A 19,775-nucleotide genomic window follows, 5' to 3' on the forward strand; every position below is an offset into this window, starting at 1 on the left:
AACATAGGAATGATAATTCATAGGCTTTCTGACATATTAGTTAGGTGTCATTTTCAAGGGCAGTCTGAAAGTGGGATGTGTGTGTACTGAAGAATAACACTACTGTATACAGAATCAAGTTTCCCAGAAGTGGTAACTGTGCGATCAGGCAAATATATTCTGAAAAGAAACGGTCTGACTTTCTACCTAAAGTAAAGAGTTAAGGGCCATTTTTAGAGTAGGAAAAAATATGTCCTGGTCAAAGTTTCAGTCTATGTGGATAAAACTAAACCCAAACAAAAATGTGACAACACAATTGTCTGCAACATTCTTGTATTCGGACAATATATGAATACAATATATGAACTATAATATATGAAGGCACAAAGTATTATATATGGCCTCATGATTGTGAAATGCAGACAAACACACACCCCTACAAGTAGACTGCATGAAAAGAGACTTATTACTAAAGCACTCTGCAGTGAAGCTGACTTATTTCATGGGATACTTGTGTACACACAGAACTCAGAGGGCACTAAACAGCAGTAAATCATTTTACACCTTTGATGTGGACTATCTGCAGACTACTCCTAGAGCCTAAATCCCACATTTTGTGTAACTGCCATAACAGATTAATTTACCATTACTCTTCTCACTGTCAGCGGGCTTCATCTGAATGGGGTGATGCATCTGTTATAAGAGAAAAGAGTAAACTGCAGCGTGAAAGGGGCAAAACGGCACATTGACATTTCAGTGGATAATGGAGTCTTGAATAGCAATTTCACAAGGGAGCCACAAATCTGACAGTGCTTAACATAAGTATCCAGAAAAGAAACCTTAGATTTATGATCAACTGATACAACTTGACAGATTTTCTGCTAGCTCGAGATCATTCATGCTCTACTGTAAATGTGTGGAAAAAATGTATATAAGTAACATTGCTGTTTTTTTATTACCACCATTCATCACAATAGTAAATGTAATCCCGCTTACCCCTGGCAGAATTTTCATGTTGTGAAGGGCATTTTGTGCTTCTAAGGCTGATTTACGAGTATAGTATGTTATAAAACAACAACCTGTAAAAAGGGAAACAAAGAAAGAATTTAGCAGAAATATCCTCACTGACATACATTTACATACATGGTCCTGGAGCTGAGATGGTGTAGCTTCAGGTATGCTTGCAAAGCCCTGGTTTGTACATCACTGTTTAAGCATTTTTGTATTCTCTCTCTGCATTTGATTCAGGTTATAACACCCATGAAAATGCATCTTAACACAGATTAACATCTATATTAGCATTAAATCTTTTTTCACCTTATTTGAACAGTTCACTAGTTCAGTGCATAAATACCTATACAGTGTCCTGAAAGAATAGAGCTCCTGTATTAAGACTTCAGTGCTTTTATAGTGTCAATGTGACACAAGCCTCAGTAGATTGTCATTTCTGTTACTTTATATGTAAACAAAACAATACATTACCATACGTCAGCTAGAAAAGAAAAATATCTGGGATGGTTCAAAAAGATTTTCAATAAAAGCCATATATCTAAGGATGGTGCCTATGCCAGTTCTGTAAAATACGCCTTCTGTAAAGTCACAAGCCTTCTGGTCAGCTGCTGGGTAGCACAGATGGACCCCCCTCACTGGCCCAAGGCTCACCTTTACTCTGTGGGGGGTTCTGACTCCTGTCCCGCAGGACATTGATTTCATAGACTGCTCCGTAGGGCTCAAACAGCTCCCGCAGCTGTTCCTCGGTCCAGGACCGGGGGATCTGGCCCACAAACATCTTGATGGCATCGATGTCCGGCTGGTCCGGGTGGTCCAGAGTCCCATTCATCTTCTTGGCTCTGGGAGGGAGAGCAGAGAGGCAGATCTATGAAGGAGACGGCTGGGCTGTTCTGTTCAGTCCCAGTTTTGCGGTTGAAGCAAAATATGCCCAGGATGCAAATTGTAAATCACCCCAGGTTTTCTTGAAAACAAAACAGTGCAACAAACAAGCATGCGCCTGTAACAATGCACATAATAAACCCTGGGACCTCAAAGAGTACTGTCTCATTTCAATACATTTTAAAGAAAGGATTACAGGGTGCCAAAATAAGGGTAAAATTGTTAAACACCATTGGAACGATGGTCACATTAAAACTATGGGGAGTATGTAATGGTTTGCTTCAGGTACTGAAGTTGACAGCCCAACTGCCAAAGTCACAACTGCATATAACAGAAGAGAAGGGGTACTATGCATTTACAGTCATTGACAATTAGACACATTAAGTGAATGTACTCTGAGATAGCCACATTACACCTACAGCTGCTCAAAAACCACTGTCATCTGACAAAGTGAAGAGAACAAACAAAAAAACCATCTTGATGTGACATCCAAAGCAGAAAATACTGCTACCAAAGTTTTAATGCACAGATGAGTACCGTTTTAGTTTTTCCAACTAGAACTGCATGACGTACATTCAAAAGGCAGGACACAGACCAGTAATGGGAGCAAACTTATAATGGATTTAGAAATAAGCAGCAGAGGCAAAGATATGCCTGGCTGTAAGAATGCTTACAGACTAATGGCAATTATTGATCAGGGTAACACGCTGCCAGTAACTCAGCCTCTTTCATCCACTCAATATTCCTTTCAACAAGGATGTGATCAAACAAGATGATTACACAGATACAAGCACACACTGCTTCTGTACCCTCCAAACAAAACAACTAAAAGAAAATGCAGGCCTTCATTAAAACTGTTCACTGGAATGTCGTATAACCGAGGTTACTTGTCTTCCTCTGATAGCTGTTCTCTGCAAATGATGGTTTGAGCAAGATAAATATGACAGAGAAAGAAAAGAATGAGAAAAGAGATATGGGGGGGGGGAGAGAAACCATGGGATAACCATCTCAGAGCCACTTAGAAACACTGCTGCTATGTAGAGAATATCACCACACAGCCAGGGATGGAAATTGTGAAGTGCCATGCTTAATAATGAGTAATCTACAGTAATAAAAAGCACATGAATAAAAGCACCACATTAGGCTTTATATAATGACATCATATAAATGTATCACTATATTTATAAGTGACATCAATAACAAAATCCATTATTTTCCTTTACATGAATTTACTTGCATTTATTCACACTAAATTACTACAATGTAGGCATGAGATGACATCTCACATCATGAAATGAATGTGTATCATGAAATGGAGTTCATGATACAAATTGATCACAAAACATTCCCCTGAAAAACTGTTTACAAGAAACCAAAAATACAACATGACTGAACAAGGTCTTTTTTTAAATTTCTTTTCCTTCCTTTCAAACCCTGAGCTGTGCATATTCATGATGTACTACAGGCCTGAGTGCCATATCCCTTTTACAAAACCACTTGAGTCTACTAGCTAGAGTCCACATGAAGAAGAAAAAAAAAAAAAGACCAACAACTGCAGTGATTCCATGAAACAGCCAACTATAGTACTTACATTGTTACAATACTTATAGCAACTTTCCTAACATTATCTAAATGGTGCAATGAACCACTGATTGAGCTAACTAACAAGATGCCTTAAGTGACTTAAGTGAGTATCTAGAGACTTAAGCATAAAACAACATAAGTGTATCCATCCAAGTTAAATGAACAATAGTGCCAGACCAGGCTAACAACACTCCCAGACCAGTGAGTGTAAACACCACACTATTCAAGCACTACCACAAGTTAACTTGTGCGAACCTGAGACTAGACAGCCTAGAAACTAAGGGAAGTCAAGAAAGTACACAATCATATATCATGCAGTTACTACATCACAATATCCATAACACATTCCACTACTCAAGTAAATAAGTGACAAGTAATACACGTAGCAGGTGTTAGGGGATGAAAATTGAGGTGGAACTGAGATGCAGTCTGAAGAGGAGGGTCTTCAGTCTGTATCAGATGGCCAGTGATTCTGCTGTCCTGACCCCTGTTGGGAGTTCATTTCACCCCTGGGGCACCTGTACAGACAGGTATCGTGGCTGAGAGGAGCAATCCTGTTTGGAGACAAGCAGTTGCCCTATGGTTGCACAGCATATTGGTCTGGCTGGTAAATATGGTTTGAAGATCAAATGGTGGAATTATGGGGCTGTCCCATTCACTGTCCTGTAAGCCAGCACCAAGGTTTTGAACTTGATGCACATGATAACATGAAACACATATCATGACTATGAGTGCTACATAGTATAGTTTAGTTGCTAGCTGACCTGAGCTACTTACTTCTTGAAAGACATGGTAAGCACTTCCATCTTTGGTAACTTTTTGGTGACTTTTTGGTGACATTTTGACACTGCTGAAGTCTTACAGACAGAACAAGTAAAGTCACAGTTTCACTGACATTTTTGGAAAAAAAAATGTATTCTAGAAAGTTTAAAGTCACATGGTAATTTGATTATAAGGTATGTTCTCAGGACCGTGAAACATTTCATTGTACTATTTTGAATATCTGAAATTACAATACAATAATATCAAAATTACAATAGGTAATTACAATTACCTATAATGTACTTCTCTGAAAATAATATAATGTATATAATATTATGATGTTTGTTCGTTTATCCTAAGAATCAAACACAATCTCAACATATGTTCAGATGTGTCACATCTTAATGTTGCTAACAAGATGTAAGAGACAGAGGACAGAAGGGAGGCCAAGTAAAATGACAATTTACAGGTGACTGTTAAACCTTCCAATGCATTTAAAGCTTAAAACTACAAAGGGAATGCACTGCGTTAAGAAAAATGCTTATTCAGAACTGCAACTGACTGAGTATAGTATGACATGCTGTCAGTGAGCCCAACAGAGTCAACAATAAGCAGACTGCTTCGTTTTTACAAGTTAGTTATTTAAACATCATTAGAATAAATTACTCTGTCCTGGCATTTTGATCACTAAGTGGTTAATGTTACATCACTAACTCCACATGTTCACTGTTCAGTCTTTTCTTGTACAACACCACAATGTCTTTGAATTTTAGTGTTATCTAAACAGATCAGATCAAACAACATCAATCTTATCAGCCGACCTGTTAGCATATCTTTGACAATCTAGTATAATTTTCAAAGATCAAGCTTTGAACCCCAATGTCCACCACCACACGCAATCACACCTCAACTACAAAATTTTTTTTGTAGGGATAACAAGGGCAGAGATGATACAGAAATTATCCCCTGTGCATGAACTCTAAAATTAAAATAGAGTAGTATCATCATATTGTGAAAGACGCAGCTCATTTTTCTCTTAAAAAGATTAATAACAGTGCAGTGTGGTCAGAAAATTGACATTTTTATAGTTTTGCTAAGATAGATATACATCAGAGAAATAAAATGTGATAATTATGTTGTATCACTGCTGCCTTGTCACCATCAAGAATGACTTTGTGTACAATTCAGCCAGAGGCCACCACTGTGACATTTAACTAGAACAAATTTCTGCCTCTATAACTTTCACTGCAGCATGTCTTGCCCTAACAGCAGCACTGCTGAGGGGGAGCTCCGAGTCAGATACTGTAACACAAATTCATAAATAGACTAATATCTGATGCTGAGACAACCTTACAGGAAAGAGCAAGTGCTCACATCTCAACGGAAGGAACTATCACCGGCGGGTTTAAACCCCATAAGTGCCACTCTGACCTATGTATCACAGTGGACATCTGCAACATGGTGTATGCTCTATGACAAAGTCGTCACATCTTTTCATGACTTGAAAACATGGCTGTCTCATCTTTGCCCTGATGGCGAGCACTAGAGCTCCTCAGTGATGTGGGGATCTGATCCCTTTTCTGAGTTCTCTTCAGGTGCCAGCAAGAGGCTCTGAGTGAATGAAATGAGCTCATAGGTGATGTAGGGCTCTGTGCAGGTGAAGGTATGCCCATGTGGTAAAGAGCATGAGACTGGGACTGCCAAGATTGAACAGAAGCCCTGACGTGAGAATAAACACTTGAGAGTGAAGAGTGAGGAGCATGAATTAGCCCAGCAGCTAGGGTTTTGATAACAAACAGAGCCTTACTGGGCAGCCAGAGGAGCATGGGACACCCCTTTGAAAATTTAGACAAGATCTAATTTATCACTGTTGGTGGGGCATGTGGAGAATTACCCCATCCCTATATTCATATACAGTCACAAAGTTAATCGAAGAAAACAGGATGTTACACCTAGAGCATGTTAAGAATTATTCAGAAGGCCAAGACTGACATTTTTCATTAGAAGGGCAGCCAGTTAAATCCCATTCCTGTTGATGTCACTACACTATGGAACAGTCAGAGAGGTGTGAGGATCAAATTCAGCAACCCCTCAAAATTTGCTAATTTGCACATACAGCAGATCTAACATTAACATAGCCATGTGGGTCCTGCTTTGCATACAAAAGGACTCATTCTAAACTCTTTCTTTTCAATAACAGGAAAAATACTCTTCCTTGTCAACACAGACAATAAAATCCAAACATTTACAACAACTGGTAATTAGTGCTGTAAAATATGCTTTATCTTAAGATGACAATGAACACTGCCCACACTGCAGTACTGGAAAAGCTTGGAGCCAGTAAGGTATTTGTGAGAAAGACAGGCATACATCTGTGTCTGAGCAGGGATCTTTCAAGTAAACAATACTGTTACTCTCTGTCTCCTGTCTCCCTGTTGCATGATGCAAATACGTTTTTTTTTTAAATAAACTAACAGAGCACAACTTCCACCTTCCCTTGTTCTCACTGCTAGCAAAGTGTATGAACTGCTCACTCCAGCCAGGTCTCTCTCATATGACCTGAAACTTACAAACATAGCAGTCATTGAAGATAAGTATGCATTTAGCTATCTTGATAATCTGTAATTCAGTAACAATCAGTAATTAAAGTTATTTTGATGCATATGATCAAATGCTTCAATATGAACTACAATGATTAACTTGATTTGCCAAATTACACAAAAAATAACACTTTTCAAACTAGCCTCTTTTTCCTTTCTGATCCAAGCCCAGCTGCTGGCCAGTTGTTGCAGTAGCAACTGTTAGAAGAGTGCCTTTGTGCGTGAGTCAGAGGAAAGGAACTCTACTGCAGTGGCCCTCAGAAACGAAAGTACTGCAAATAAGCAGTTCTGCAAACATGTTACTTGAATTAATGTTTCTGTAATTAGACAAGTACAGCCACCAAACCTCATGTGAATCACAGTCTGCCAACAGGCTACCATTTCTTAAGCTCAGTCATAGAACAGACAGATGCTTACGAATATACACTTAATAATGCATCTCAAAGGCATACCACACATTTGACTTTTGCATGGCATAAAATGCTAACAATTACCTACAAAAAACAATAAAAAAATAAACACAGCAATGTTCTCCAAAACATCTATGGCTGCTTAAGAAATCAAAGCACATTCCAGGCACTGCGGTGAAACTGGGATATCAAAAAATGTAACCCCTGTGGCTATAAGACTGATACAAATTCTGGCCTTGTCCAGTAAACCCATGATGTACCATCAATCTTTAGAACTATGCCAAAAACCCTTGTGTTATAAAAGCATTCATCATTCATTGTATACATTTAAAAAACCAAAATATCACAAAATAGCCAAAAATAACCAAAAAAACAACCAAAATATACAACAATATGACTACTACTCACACTGGGCTGGTGTTCAGAGTGCAATGGTCCACCATCATCTCAGGCAAAAAATCCAGTTTAAAAGATGCCATGATTGTCAATGTCCGTTTTTTCCCCCTCACAACAGAGTCCAAATCAAAATACAAACTAAATTACTAAACCTACCCTTGATTAAAATTAGACAAGCTGAAGAAAATTTGTTTTTTATAGCTCTAAACAGAATTAAAGTGTACCAACAGCAACAAAACCGCACCACACTGGCAGCCTTCCGTGTGAACTTCACTCGAGATTTAAAAAAACTTGCTGAAAGTAAGCCCAAAGAGGAGGGGAAAAATAACCATATTACACAGCAGCTCATCCAAAGGAATGGGAAAGAGGAGGAAAAAAGAAAGAACTAACAACAAAACAAAACAGGTGAGATAAGACAACGTGAAACTTCGGACAGGGAGGACAAAAAACTCCCTGCCCCAAACGTGGGTCTGGATTAGAAAGGGGACAGCTAGCCAGTAAATGCAATGGCACTGGGGTCCACAAAAGAAAGTGCTGATGGGTTTGGGTTTTTTGTGCACATTTCTCCTACCAAAGCAGTACTGGGTGCAGCGTCAGATAAATAGTGTGTCAGATTGATGTTGATAAGAGCATGTGACAGCCTGGAATGAATGAGGACTGTGACGGGCCTGTAATCCCGGACTAATACACGACCTGAAAGACAATCGCGGCCCGGGGCTGGGCTAGGTTCCCTGTTGTTCTGTAGCGGGAGGCCACAGGGGTCACATGACATGAGTCATGTAAAAGCTACCTCCCATTTCCACCAAAACCATATACACGCCAGTGCACAAAAAAACAAGGTAGCAAGCCAGTGTAAACAAGCATAGGTTATGGTTGCACAATTTTTTCCCTTCTGCTGTGACAGCAACATCCAGAGAACCATTCACTTTATTCATTTTGGTCATTATTACAGCAATCATTTCTCACCTTCTTTAAAAAAATATTCTGAGATAAATCTTCCTGAATTTGGAAAAATTCTTAGTCCTTGTGAACGACAAACTTCGGTGTACGTTTATGACTTTGCCACTTTTATATTCCATGCTTATGCTGTGAGAGTCAGTTTTATCATTATATTCCTTTCCTTAAATGACTCTTATACCTACAATGTCAGCACTGGCTTCATGGTATTTTTGTAAGCAGGGCTGCAGTACTTTACATTATCCCTTCCAAATAAGCACCCCCCCCTCCCAAAACTCTCATTCACAGTCCAATATGAGCACTAATACTAAAATCCTAAGGCAACCCTGATCAATTGGTAGAGAGTGAGAGGCCCCCCAGGGTTTCTCAAAAGTTAATAGCACAGCACTATCACACTGTATCAAACATTCTGTTGACAACTGAAGCAAAAAAAAAAATAAAAAACAAAAACACCTTTCTTGACAACACAACATCATTTCAAACAGAAATATTACCATAAAGCAGAGGTATCACTTCTTACTTTCATATGCCACTGGACTTAATTGGCAGTGCACCTCAATGCAGAGGTGAGAGAAGCCCCAAATGCAGTTTGAACAAGTGCTGGAGGGAATGACCCCCTAGGGCAAGAGGGCAGGGGGGAGGGAAAAATGTTATTCTTACCCCCCAAGGGCAGGTACCTCCAGGGCAGTATGGGGAAGCTCACATTGTGGCTGCCCGTGCTGCTCCGTGGACAGATACAAGACGTCAGGGTCGATGCTATCCATCCAGTGCCTTTGACAATCACTACAAAAATACACCAAACAGTACAGACACCACATAAGACTTATGGGAAAGGTTACAGAAAGGAGACAAATCGAGTTTGCACCCACTATAATAGGGATGAGAGGGATAGAGAGGATTACAATGTCATGCAGAGTATTACACATAAAAATTCTTATCCAGCGTGCACAGCTAGCAGGTTTAAGTACCCAGGTGCACATCAAGCAGTGAACATACAATCCATTGTACTTGCAATGCCCGCTTATTAACTGATACCATGCATTCATGACAGACTGAACATATTCTTCTCTATGGCAGATTCTGGCAGGCAGGCAGACAGTCAGGCAGGCAGGCAGTCAAGCAGAGTACCATGGTATAACTAACAGAACTAATGCTATAGTATATTAAAACTATATTTTTTCAATCCAACAACAGAGGGACAAAGCACAGAATGTCACTACTTGACAGCTCTGTTTTGTTATGATCTTTAACACAGTACCATGAGAATGTAGCTCCTAAACACCTTTTGTCTGTCTCAATGAATTTCAGTCCTTTTCAGGCCTCATTCACAGAAAAGGAAAACTTCCTTTTGTGGAATTCATTCAACACTCCCAATGCACACTTTCATCATTTGCAAACAAGCTCATGAGGACATAATCACTGCCATTCATGTACTCTGAAGATTCATGTACTCTGAAGCTGTGATCATTGATATACATCTTTAGCCATATGCAGTGAGAAAAGTGACTGGATAGAAAAAATGGCTGAAGAAAAAAAAAACAACTGTGCCTTGCGGCTGGCCAAATTCAAAAGGAAAGAATCAAAAGTCTATTCATGAACAGCTAATTCCCATGTCCTCTCTCTAGAAAAGCACCAGGTTTTATAAATGAAATGTTTTCCGGACACATTCCACTCTTTTGCCTCTGTCATACTGAAACGGAAACAATCTAAACTGTTCTCCTTAACTTATCTAGTGTTGGCATGTTTACATGCAGTCCAGAGGCAGGATTACTATGAATCAGCTTATGATATCCATTTGTTCTAATCAATCATTCACTCTTATCTTCTCAAGCAATACAGGCGTCTGCCTACACTAAGTACACATTTACAAAATTAAGCATTATGTCTGTACATTTAAACAGTGTTACTCTAACAAGGATTAACACAAAGTAGAGATAACTATTTTTAAGTTGGCTGGCTAATGTTAACTTTCTCTTAAAGCACTCCTATTCAAATTCCTGAGACATATTACAGCATAAACAAATGAGTCTTGTCAGTCAGGCCTAGTAAGCTCACAGCAGTGCTTGGCACACTTGTCAGATTTAAATTGTTATTGATGATTTCAAGTAAGCAAAAAGCAGAGACAACTTTGAAGCTGATGTTATGATCTTCTTTCACTTTCTGTGAAAGTGAGGGTTTATGGTGGGTTGTGCCTCTGATCACTCACTCCCTCTCACCAGGGATAAACCTCTGGCAGACCCCAAGGTATGTGTCATTATTGGCATGCTTTCTGTGACAGTTGGCTTAGGAGGCAAACCTGTTCAAATGGTTAAACGGCACTGTGAGGAAGTTGGCCAACATGTAAGCCATAGATACCCAGTCTGCAGTTTTCTAAACTAACTTTTGTCAAAATCATCTAAGCAAATTACACAGTAGTAAACAGTGTCCCAAAGTAATGCGCCCTCCAGAGTGGTTTGAATAGAGGGAGAGAAACAAGAAGAAACATGTTATGCAAATGAATCCACAGGTTTCATAACAGAAACACTCAAACAGGTTCACTTCAAAATCTACTGAAGTTATAAACCTATACAGTGAAAGTGGCTAAAAAAATAAAATGAGCCAAGTGTGTTCTACATTACAGTCAATACAGTGAAACACTGGTTAACAAGGATGTGTTTTGGCCAGCAATTATACTAACAAGGATTTGATGCTTACCCGCAGTGCAAAAGTCAACGTTACATGCCATGTAAAATGCATCACAGGGCTAATGAATTTCTTAAAAAAATTCAGCTTTTGTTGAAAACTTTAGACATTTCATTTCCACCTCTAAACCTGGCTTAGGGACAGTCAAGCATTTGATCATTGGCACTTATGTAATAAAAACAGTTAGTGAATTTAATCCATGATGGAACAATAATGTAACACTTCAATGTGGTAAAATATTGCCAAGATACAGTTTAACATTGAAAAACCCATTCTGTATAAATATATGCTAATTTACTTTATAATCCACAGTACCACTGTATTGGTTCAATGTTGTGGAGTCCTGGTAACGTTAAGTTTTCATGTCAGTACTCCTTTTCTTCCATTAGATGGAGTACAGAGTAACATTATGCTGCAGTACCCTTGTTGGGTGGGTAAAGGTAACTTCCCCCCCCATAAGCACCATTCATGCTCATACCGAATTTGCATACACAATGAGTTGTGAATTGCTTGAGAGCACAGCCATTCTAACTTGTAAAATGCAATAATCATGTTCTTTGATAAGCACCCTCCACTCCCCCTTCAAAATGAAGCCGTTCACAATCATTGTCGATTGACTGGTCAGTGAAAAAATCCTCCAAAATAGTTTCAGTAACAGCAATAGTTTCAGTTTAGTAAAGTTAAAGAAGCAGAATCTATATAATAAGCACTATCTATATAATGTTACTTAGACACCATGATGCCAGTGCTTCTGAGTGCACCATAATATTCTTAAGACTACTGAAAGCAATTCCCTTTGTTTTATTTTAAAATGTCTCATCAAAGCACAAATGCACCAGAGCGGAAAAAAGAGCACCTTTCTTGTTCTCAACAAAAAGTTTACACTTCCAAAGAGGAAAGGCCAGCTGGCTCAGAGATTGAGATATCAATTAGCTTTACTAATCTTTCGTAATTGACATTTATAATTATTGGGGTACAGTATAAATCAGTATATTAACGTTTTAGTGTCTAACACAGTGAATGACTCAAACTAAGAAAGATTAAAAAGAACCCTTTTCTTAGTCACCAGACCTGGGTGTACCAAAGCATGCCTGTGTTTTTTCTACTGTCTTTGGGGATACCAGCACGATTACAGTGATTTGGTGCCTGAAGCCTAGCTTATGCTCACAACCCACAGATCTGATGCCTTCTGTTTAGTATTAGAACATCCCACTTTACCAATATTTTTCTAGAATTCTTCCAATGAACAGTACACTGATATCTTGCATTAAGTGCATTTGTGCAAATTTATACTGTATAATGCACACACTGATTTAGAATTCACCATGTCAGAAGGATGCTTTGTTGGTTTATAAAATAAAGCTAGATTTTTACTCTTTCCTAACAAACAAATCACTTTGTGCTCAAAAGGTGGGTAGCCTAGCAGCAATTTCAAGGTTGAACATTATACATTTGTTAGCCAACAGTCAGCTATTTTGTCATTCGGTATAGTACAGCTTAAAAGCTTAATTGTAAATGCAAAAAGATTAATAAATGCTAGGCTATATTTTATAAAAGTGTCACTTCACATCTTCCTGGCCAATCATTTTGCAGCCTTGTTTTGTTTGCTCTCTATTGCTCTGGGCAAAGAAATCCTGTCAATCAACTTTTCTGCAGTACAACTGGGTAGTGCATTCCACTTTTAAATACTCTGCAATCTAGCCCTACAAGAAACTGCTTTTTGAATTACTGTACAATCGTAACACTACAGCACAGCCTCAGAAAACCTCAGAACCTATGGTAACTTAGCTTCTCTCTGTGTTAGATCATAAGGTATAACCACAAGAACATGAAGAAAAATGTGAACAATTAATTGACATGTGCATACAGCTTTAATTGTGCAGAATTTGTAAATAGTCAAATTGTACCTAATCTGGCACATTAACACAGCTCCCACTTGTATTACTTGTATCATACAGTATGTTGGTAACAGTTGATAACAGAAGTTTCCAAACTGGCAGTACTCTCTGGCTCTTAAAAGCCCATAATTACATAACCAAATTATATATACAACATCAAGAAATTTATATTAACAAAAGTGAGGTCAAAGGGTAGCCAACGGAACAAATACCAAAAGTTTCAGTTAAATCGTAAGAAGCTATTGTAGGAAAATTTATCTCCTACATCGTTAGCTACCTTTACCTTAATACAATGGTAGCCTGCATGTATAGTACTCTTGTCCTGCTAGTTATCAAGACAGAAACGATACTGGCCTTCATGACTCTATACCCCATCTTGTGCATTCCATTGACCACACAATTACTACTGAATGTAATCTGTGACACCAGTATATTTGTATAATATTTTAGTGAAAGAAGTCACAAGGTAACTGATTTTGGTCGCTGATGCATCAATACAGAATTTACTCAGGTGTGTTCCCAGCTGATGCTTCAGTTCATTAGGAGAAATCATTAAAATTCTTCATTTGGTTTGGATGGATTTCTGCTGTCCAAACCAAGTTGGTGGAAACAGTTAATAGTTATCAGCTTGAAAGGCAAACATGCCACAACGAGAACAGGAACTTCAAAGCAGTGGTTATGACACCTAAAGAACAATGTGCAAGCTAAGGATAAACCAGTTCAACTATGAGCATAAAGGGAAATGAGAAGCAGGTCTTTTCTATCTGGACATAGACTGCACTCGCATAGCAGTAGCACCAATATTGATACGTTTCATAGACTAGTCAATACATTCCGCTAAACGACTGCAGAAGAGCCTGAAAGAATTCTCATCTGTGATAGCTTCAACAATGAAGGTTTCTCAGAAGCCATCAAGGACACTGAATAACAACTTGCTTAGTAGTCACGACAAGGTATGTTTGCCAGAGCTGCTTTTGAGGCCAGGCATACTGAGATTCAAAATAGAGCACTCACCCATTCACTGAATTCAATAACTCCATTTGAACAGGATCACAGTGCAGTATCAGTAATAGGTAGTTCTTTCACTGAAGCTTCATAAAGCACACTGATGCACAAAAGACACTGATGAAAAAAATGCATCTTCTGCTCTTTACAACAGGCGCAAACAGCAATGATAACCTTGTCTTTCCCATTATAACGTTCCAAGATTGAACGGACACCTTAATAAAACAATGAGGAAAGATTATGATCATTTTTACAGGGCCATTTGCAGTATTGAACAATCCGACAAATTGAAGCTCAGTGTATTTACATGAGAAAACAAGTGTAGATTTGGCTCAGACGGTCCTTGATTCCTGTTTACTTTCAGGTCCTTTCATCTTGTAATTATAAACTCTAGGTATCTGTCACATACTAGATTTGCCATACACTCAATAACTTTGGCCATGTTTTGATCTGTACCTCAAGTAAGGGTAAAACTAACACAACCATGGTCTATCGTGCATGACTACCCTGGCACAATCCTTCACAATCCACCGAACTACCACAGTGGCCAACAGACTAAACACTGAACACAAAAACTCACTTTCCCTGCAGGCTGCACATTTACAACGTGAGATTGTTAAATTAACAAGGATGGCATTTATCGATTTAAATTACATTAAATGCTCATGACACATCACAGCTTGTGTGAGGTCTGTGTTCTAAACATTACTGTTCACTGCCCTCACCCTAACATAAAAGTTTATTCTCAGTAATTTAAATCGATCTAACTAAATTTAGCTCCGTTTTGTAATTTGAATTTTGTAACACAAAAAAGCTATAATGTGAAACATTTAATAGAAAGCTTTGGGATTACTTGCCACTTAATTATTCAAATTGCCATCCTTGTTATTTAAACAACCTCGTGCTGTAGCTTTCGCAATAGCGCACAAACTACAGACAATCTGTGCCGTTTCACGAGCATAATCATTTAGGCTACTCTATTTACGCATTGGTGTCAATCATTCTGTGAATTATTTGTTTTATTGTTAATCAAGGAGGATAAAGGGGAACAGGTTGAAAGTAATGACAGATTTAAAAGGTAATGTTTCAGCCTCCCCTGTTTCCAGCTCACCAGCCGCCACTGATATGTACAAGGTAACTATCGCTTTTATAATAGCCTAGAGTACAATCAACTTCAACGATCGTAGAATTTACGCCTAGCCTACTAAATGATATTGGGTGGGCAAAGAAAAAAAACTCGAAAATTAATTGACTATTATTTGATAAGGTTAACAACAATCGATTAAGGACACTTCTTACAATTCAATTCCCCACCCCAATGCCACTGTGGGAATTGCCCTGTATTTTTTAAAATTTCATTAAAACACCAGAACTGAGGAACCTAATATTCCTAAACTGCATATCTACAGAGAAACCAAGAAAATGGAGGATAACTACAATTTCATTATCAAGCTTCTAACCTTTTGACAGCTTCTAAGTATGACATATTCTCAACACCAAATGGGATGATCACCACATTGTCCCACGGTATGTACAAGGTGTCTCTGCATAGGCCCTAATGGCATTTAAATTAAGGCTACACTTCACCTGAAATGCCCTCCAGGAGCCAGTTATTTTGTAAATGTCTTGGGAGCACTCATCTAGGGATGGCTTAAAGCAATCACATATTCAACAAAGTAAAAGTTTCTCTTAAGCAGAGCCATTCACCATACCATTCACAAAACCACTGCTGGAAGGGAGGGAGACATCGTTTGCTTGTGTCACACACAAGCAATAAGAACACCTTCAATGATGCCTTATGTCTAGCAGCACCTCACTTCTAAGTCTTTAGACCAACTTAAACTTTGAGACCTACATTAAAGTGTGAAAGGAACAAATTCCCCCAAATGGCAGGATGCAACAAGAAAAACAGAGTGAAATCCATCTGAAAAAGGTGCAATACATTTTTGTACAAAAATATCAAAACACAAGAAGTAGAAAGTAAATTCATACTATCATTTATGTAACAACCACATTTCTGTTGCCACACATCTTTGAGATGCTTTATCCTTCTAAATAAAATAGGAAGGTAGAACACTGCTGCGTGCTCAGTCTGAGCATAGCAACAGCAGACCCAAAAGTTTTCCAGCGCATGCCTCTTGTGATTCTGGCACATTAATGTGTTCTTCAGGTGGGGCAACCTTCAGCTGTCCTCATTCTACACTGTATCTCTTGGCTTCTGACAGCAACTGGGATAGTAAAATATGTTCTCTTGGCTGCACACACCTGTCTCTGCTTATGCAAATACCCAGATCCTTTTTACAACAGCTGTGCTGAGCGCCAATGGGGAAAATTTCCATGGACTCTGTTATGGGGGTAAAATCCCGTAAGGTAAAGGAGGCCTCTTGTTGGGGGGTGGAAGAGCTGTTAGAGAATGAGACATCATTAAGTTGGACAACATTACTCCCTTGTGATTGGGCTTACATTATCTTTCATGGTTGACATTATGCACCATTTGCAGAACAAAGCAATGTGCATGCTGAGTGTATGCTTGACCATTGAAACTTGTGTCTGAACCTGGGGACCCTACCAGTCAGAATTACAGGCGATAACAATTCTTTTTCTAAACACCAAGACTTTTATCCCTACATAAAAACACAGCATGCCTGAAATTACTCAACCAGACTTCCATTATGTAAGGGTTGTTAGGACAAGGCTATACTCTGTTGAGCTTTATATTCATGAAAGATTCATTCCCCTGCTGTCTTTTACAGGCCCCCATTTCTTCACCTCCATCATTCATAGACAGCTACATTTCAACATTTTTTGTGAGGGAGGGGAGTGAGCTAGAAGAGGCTACACAGCTCTAATGAAAAACAACTTGTGTCCTTGAGCGCTTCAAGTAGACAGCAAGTGTGCTACCTGCCTGAAGAGACCAAAACCATCTCTGATATCTGAGCAGGTGGGGGATGTATCTCAAGCAGCATGTCACACAACAACTAACATGTTGTCAAGACATGGTAGACCACTTACAATGAAAGCATTCACATAATTCAAATGGACATGCAATGTTCTGATCATCATCAGTTCCTGGATGAATGAAAAAAATTAACCGACTGGATTTCACTATTCTTATGACCAGATTTCTTGATTTTTTTTTTTTTAAGAAAGCAGCATTAGTATACAAATGAGTTTTTTTTTTTAAATGCCGTGGATGCTATCCTCAGATCTTGGTTGCCCAGTTGCCTGGAAAGCTGTTAAAGCAGTAGCCTGTGCAAGTCCTGCACAAAGCCAGTAAGACAGACAGAAGAGCCTTTTCAGTGGTGCTGAAAAGTACTCCTTAAAATTTGAGAATGTGAATCCAGAGTTAGTAAATGAGTAAATGAGTAAATTGTTTTAACCTCAACTGGTAACAATGCTGGTTACTATCCAGAGCAACTTAATTTTTTCCATTTATGCAGGTGGATAAGAGGCTTGCACCTCTTTTCTGCAGAAATTTGTAAACCCATGGTGCACAGGTACTCTATATGTGTGGTGCTGCTTATACATGCACAACCTCACGGACCAATCATGCAGTAAAAGCCTGCTGTGGAATTTTCTTCTTACAGAATATAGCATGAATTAATAACATGTACACAATTTGGACAAAGCACACTGCAATGAAAAGAGGCATACTAAAACATGCTCAAACATTGCTGAACTCAAACATTGCTGAACTGACTTAATGTATTATCTGTAAGCATATCCGTAACGGTGCAAGGGAGTTGCTTGTTCATAACAGGTCTTATAAATTGCTGATTGCGCTGATTACCTACCTGCTAGGTGTGTTCAGCCAAAGTAATTAATTCAGTTCACTGGAACTACAATTTGAACATGAGACAAACTGCTTCATTCTCAGATTTAATGATGGTAACACCCAATCGCTAATTACATTAAGGCTGTGCACTGGTCAATCAACTAGTAAATGGTGGTATTCAGATAAATTATGTCCGCTTGGTGACAACGGTGGCTCTGTCGAGGTCTTTCATATGTAGATGCATAGCAGGCCTATTTAAATGAGCAAGTAGTTGTCATAATGCATTTCATTCTAAAATACAAGACCTGTCACTCTCCCCTTCACAAAAGTTACAATGCTAGTACCATAATTTAAAATGGCAGGCATGGGCACAGTGTAAACATTGCCAGCTTCATTCTTCTATCAGAGCATAGAAATTTTCCTCTCATGGGTAGCCAGTAGAATGCCATCCTGGCACTGACACATTGATTACTACTGTTTGACCTAAGAACCACAATGGTCCACCTCCTTTTGCCTTGAAAACTGCAGCACTGACCAAAAGAAAAATTCAGTTGTACCATGCATTTCTTTCACTTGGACCTATCTGGTTCTGAACACTATTTTGAAGAGAGAAGGTTTACAAAAGTCCCATGCAATGTGCTTCGGCAAAGAGGCAAGATCTCTGGCTACACTGATTCACCCCAATCAACATACCAATTTGGCAGGTTGCTCAGAAGGGATCATCCTCACTATGCTTTACTTCACAGCAACCACAACCACTCAGATTATCGTCATCTAGAACACCAGCAGCTAGCAGAGCCAAGTCAGGATGGGCTATTCCCCTCACCAAAACAATCATTCACCTCAAAGAGCAACAAATGAATACTCTTATTTTTGCTAACAGTTTAACTTAATTTTCACAATGATACCAGTTCCATTGTACGGTGACATAAGAGGAATAAAGTTTTATATACAGAACACTTTTAATGACCTCCTTAGTGCAGCGTGCTTCCTCTCACCACACCAGAGGACATAAATTCATTCAAACCAAATCAGAGTCTGAAATAATCTTCCTGGCCTACCCACCAGGGCAGCTGCTAAATGGGGAAAAAAATTCATCTGCTGGTCAGATTTTTCACCAGCCCAAATAATTTAGCATGAATCAAGCTACATTTTAACTGGATCCTGCAAGGCACAAATGTATGGTAGCAATATTTGTATATTGCTGGCTAAAACAGCAAGCCAGCAAGATATCAACCCACAGCAATATCTGCTACTACCACTGGCAATATAGTTAGCTGTCCAGACATTATCTAAGTACACAAAGAATCAAGATGGAATCAAACTTACAGCCACTCAACTCAGAGAGGCACTGGCATGTATCATTTGGAACAAATGCAAAAGCAAAAGAAGGGAGCTAGTGACACTGCAACTTTAACCAGCCATAGAGAAAATGTGCATTTGCAAGCTAGCAGGTATTAAATTCAGAGCCTGCAACATAGAATTATAATGAATAGATTTTTGTTTTCAGTGCCACCAGCTAATTTCACTGCCGAGTCACAAGTACTCACCCAGTTTAAAAAAAAAAAAACAAAACAAAAAAAGACTTGAGCATGTAGTTTGCATGCCTTTGCCATTTCTCATTGGTGATGGCAACACAAATACTATGGGTGGAAAAATTAATTCTATGAAACATTAACCAACTGGGAAGCACATACTTGCATAAATGTGACCCACTGTCCATATTGTGAATTAACATACCGTTAGGGACCAATCAGTTAATGCTGATCTGAATCAGTGACAAAAATGCAAGCTGTGACTGCTGAAATCTAGAAACTACTGTACTCCATCACAAGAT

At 38.8% G+C, this 19,775-nt stretch overlaps 1 protein-coding gene across 11 annotated transcripts in view; it reads right to left on the minus strand.

Annotated features, from left to right (window-relative positions):
* LOC118781612 (CUGBP Elav-like family member 1) overlaps positions 1-19,775 on the minus strand; it is a 58,851-nt gene that overhangs the window by 15,104 nt on the left and 23,972 nt on the right. For 9 of the 11 annotated variants that reach the window (XM_036534611.1, XM_036534618.1, XM_036534616.1 and 6 more), the window contains 4 exons: positions 9,239-9,361; positions 1,642-1,829; positions 976-1,058; positions 624-672 (listed from right to left, as the gene is read on the minus strand). In XM_036534611.1, coding sequence (XP_036390504.1) covers positions 624-672; positions 976-1,058; positions 1,642-1,829; positions 9,239-9,342 — 424 coding nt within the window. In that variant the 5' untranslated portion in view covers positions 9,343-9,361. Of the gene's footprint in view, positions 1-623; positions 673-975; positions 1,059-1,641; positions 1,830-9,238; positions 9,362-19,775 lie in introns of those variants that run through there. The other 2 variants (XM_036534621.1, XM_036534620.1) reach the window with 2 other exon arrangements.

Source organism: Megalops cyprinoides, chromosome 8, assembly GCF_013368585.1.
Source record: "Megalops cyprinoides isolate fMegCyp1 chromosome 8, fMegCyp1.pri, whole genome shotgun sequence".
Lineage (NCBI taxonomy): Eukaryota > Metazoa > Chordata > Actinopteri > Elopiformes > Megalopidae > Megalops > Megalops cyprinoides.